This window comes from Hyalella azteca, unplaced genomic scaffold, assembly GCF_000764305.2.
Source record: "Hyalella azteca isolate HAZT.00-mixed unplaced genomic scaffold, Hazt_2.0.2 contig14568, whole genome shotgun sequence".
Classification (NCBI taxonomy): Eukaryota; Metazoa; Arthropoda; class Malacostraca; order Amphipoda; family Hyalellidae; genus Hyalella; species Hyalella azteca.
The window spans coordinates 1,166-4,130 of NW_025944447.1; the positions used below are offsets into that span (position 1 = coordinate 1,166).

At 43.7% G+C, this 2,965-nt stretch overlaps 1 protein-coding gene across 1 annotated transcript; it reads right to left on the reverse strand.

The window, feature by feature from the left end:
* Positions 1–506: 506 nt before the first annotated feature.
* LOC108668176 (fork head domain transcription factor slp1-like) lies at positions 507–2,508 on the reverse strand. Its single transcript, XM_018155343.2, has one exon. It carries the CDS (start codon positions 2,283–2,285, stop codon positions 936–938), a length of 1,350 nt encoding a protein of 449 aa, XP_018010832.1. The 5' UTR covers positions 2,286–2,508; the 3' UTR covers positions 507–935.
* Between the last annotated feature and the right edge of the window lie 457 nt (positions 2,509–2,965).

Below are 2,965 nucleotides of genomic sequence, written 5' to 3' on the forward strand. Positions count from 1 at the left end.
ATTCGTATAAAGTTTATTCACCACATAACTTCATTAATCTATTGAACTAAATTGCTAAATGAAGATGATTGATTTCATAATAGCGATTCTCAGTATGTTGTAAATTGGGCATTTCTTTTAAGATGAGAGGAAATTCACCAGCTGGGGTTCCCTACATTTAAATACATTTTATGAAATGTATGATTATTAGAACATGTATATTAACTGTCATTGCATTCGTGTTCATAATGAGTCTGTACATCAGCAGACATATTATTCATATTTTGCTCACTGGACATATGTGTCACAAATTCGGAACTTAGAATGCTAAGATTCATGCGTGAAACATTCTGACAAAGAACCCTAGACTTTGGTATAAATTTCACTCCGACGGTCAATCTAATCAGATTCCTACGAAAAATAATTCGTGGAAAATGCTTTAAAATGACGACATAAAATGATGATTCTCACAAAATCTAAGTTAGTGCTAATTATTCCAATACTCCTTATCAAGATCTTACCTCTGTTTCATCACTTGAGCACCACAGCATTTCTTCAGATTACAAATTAACTTGGATGGGCGTTTTGATGTCGCATTATTTCGTCGCTGGTTGTGAAGAATTTCTTGAATTTCAAAATTTCAAATCAATGAACACTGTTAAAATTTCTGTTAGCACAAATAGCTCTTGCGTCTTCCCACATAATTCACAAACTTACGGGAATTTTTCAGTGAACGATTAAATTTATTTGTGCATTCATCCATTCCTCTTCTTTATTATATCCGGTTATTTCTCTTCGCTTTTTAAATCGCAAATTTCATCGAAGGCGAAAATAAAACAAATGAATATTTCTGTTGTAAATGCATTTATTTCCTACACCATTATTGCATCGGCATGTTACAGGCTATGTACAGTATTTGGAACCAAAGTTTTTTTACATGTTTTCAAGTATACACATCACTTAGTACTCGCCTTTATACTCTCTTCGTATCTACTAGCACCGAAATAACTTGAATCATTGGCTAGCACGATGACGTTTCCTAGTGAAGGTTTAGGTCTCGAACTTAGTAAGTTGTCGACGGTGAAGGCGGAAGAATATTGCGTGGGCCTTCGATGATTTTCCGAAGCTAAAATACTGTTCAATAATCTATCATGATTGCTCAGTCTCAAGTGTGACACTTGATTCAAATCTGCACTAATCGGTAGAGTTCCCATGGAAGAGTTGTGGATAGCTGGAGGAAGTTGTCCACTATGATCTATCCCGTGACCAACAGAAGGAATAGATGTTCCGTACGAATTTCCACCGCCAGAAAGACCAAACTGTCGTGCGAAATTCTCTAGACTGTTGGGCCCGATTGCAAAGTGCGGAGAATGGCCCGTGGGTGGAATTCCGGAGGTTCCCGTGGACGGCATTGCAGGGGAACCTGTTGGTGGGGTCCCGTGAACAGCGGGCAACCCGTAGGCCATGGCAATCTGGTGGGGCGGTGGCAACCCCAGTTGGTGGTGGGCTCTAGAAATATGAGCACTTCTGTAATATGCAGCAGTTGCTGCCGCAGCAGCAGCGGCCGCTGCCAACGACGGGGCAGGAGACGAGTGAGGGTACAAATACGGTCCAAAAACTCCCCCTAGAAAACAATGTCTCAAAGATGATATTCTATTCCGCGAGGAAGGTGTCGACCTTCTTCTAAGTTTGCCGGTTGTGTTACCGATGAAGACGTCATCAGCCGATGGATCGAGCATCCAGTAGTTTCCTTTGCCGGGGTCATCGTAGTGTCTGGGGACTTTAACGAAGCATTTGTTTAGGCTCAGGTTGTGGCGGATCGAGTTCTGCCAGCCTTGTCTGTTGTCGCGGTAGTAAGGGAAGTTCGTCATGATGAAGTCGTAGATGCCGCTTAGCGTCAGCCGTTTCTCCGGGGACGACCGGATCGCCATCATGATCAGGGCGTTGTAGCTGTAGTGTGGCTTCTTGTGGGAACCTTTATTTCCTCCTCCTTCCCCACCGCCATTCGCGTCCTCCTCCCCATCGTTACCAGGATCAAGACCTTCCCCGTGATCCTCAACTCGATCGTCACCCAAATCAACTTCATCTTCAATTTCTTCGGGCACTTCATCATCGGGCTGCAGAAGCGTCTGATCACGGGAATTTTCTTCACTATTCTGTACCTCTTCTAAGTCTGAATGTTCCTTTTTCAATTTCATCGCAAGCGAAAATTCTGGCATAGTCGAGTCGGGAAGATCCGGCATAGTCGGCCTCAGTATGGAATTGATCGTGAAGTTCCTGGGCATGGGAGCAGCGGCGCACTGCATGGTGACTAAAACTCCGTACGTCGATAGAAACTCGATAACAATTTCACAAAATAATTATCACAATATAGACACGAATGTAGAATGTTTCGTTGACTTCACTTAGGCACTACAAATGTGCGTCTATGTTTCTTAAAAAAATATCAGAAGTTACAGCAACGCAACGCAATCTTATGGACTCAGTTCCAAAGCACGCACATATCCACTCTACGAGAACTGATTTGCTACTAACATGTCTCATTGTATCGCCCAAATAAATGTATCACATCCTTCACGATGCACCAATGCCATGCATTCGTTGCCTAAGTCCCTCCTATCGCAGGTAACAAGACCTTCCCTTCCAATGGTAAGGTCGGACGAGTGAGGCGGTGCCGAAGGTTCTACTTCATTAAAACCAACGCACGCCATTGGTAAAGGGCCTTCAGGTGGGGCTGTTCCCTGGTGTTCGACTCACAGTCGCCTGTCGTACGGTCGATTTTTAAGTCAGAATTTCTGTAATGACGTTAATTGCGGCTGATTACGCCAGACAAACCTGCCATGACAAATACGAGACAGTCACGCGCGCCTCTGTGAGGCAGCCAATATTTTCTGATATTCTGGGGCTCGGTAAACACGGTCGCGCAGACGGCTAAGTGAGAGGCGCTCGCCTGCCAGTGACTTAGAGGCAGACATATTTAAGAGGC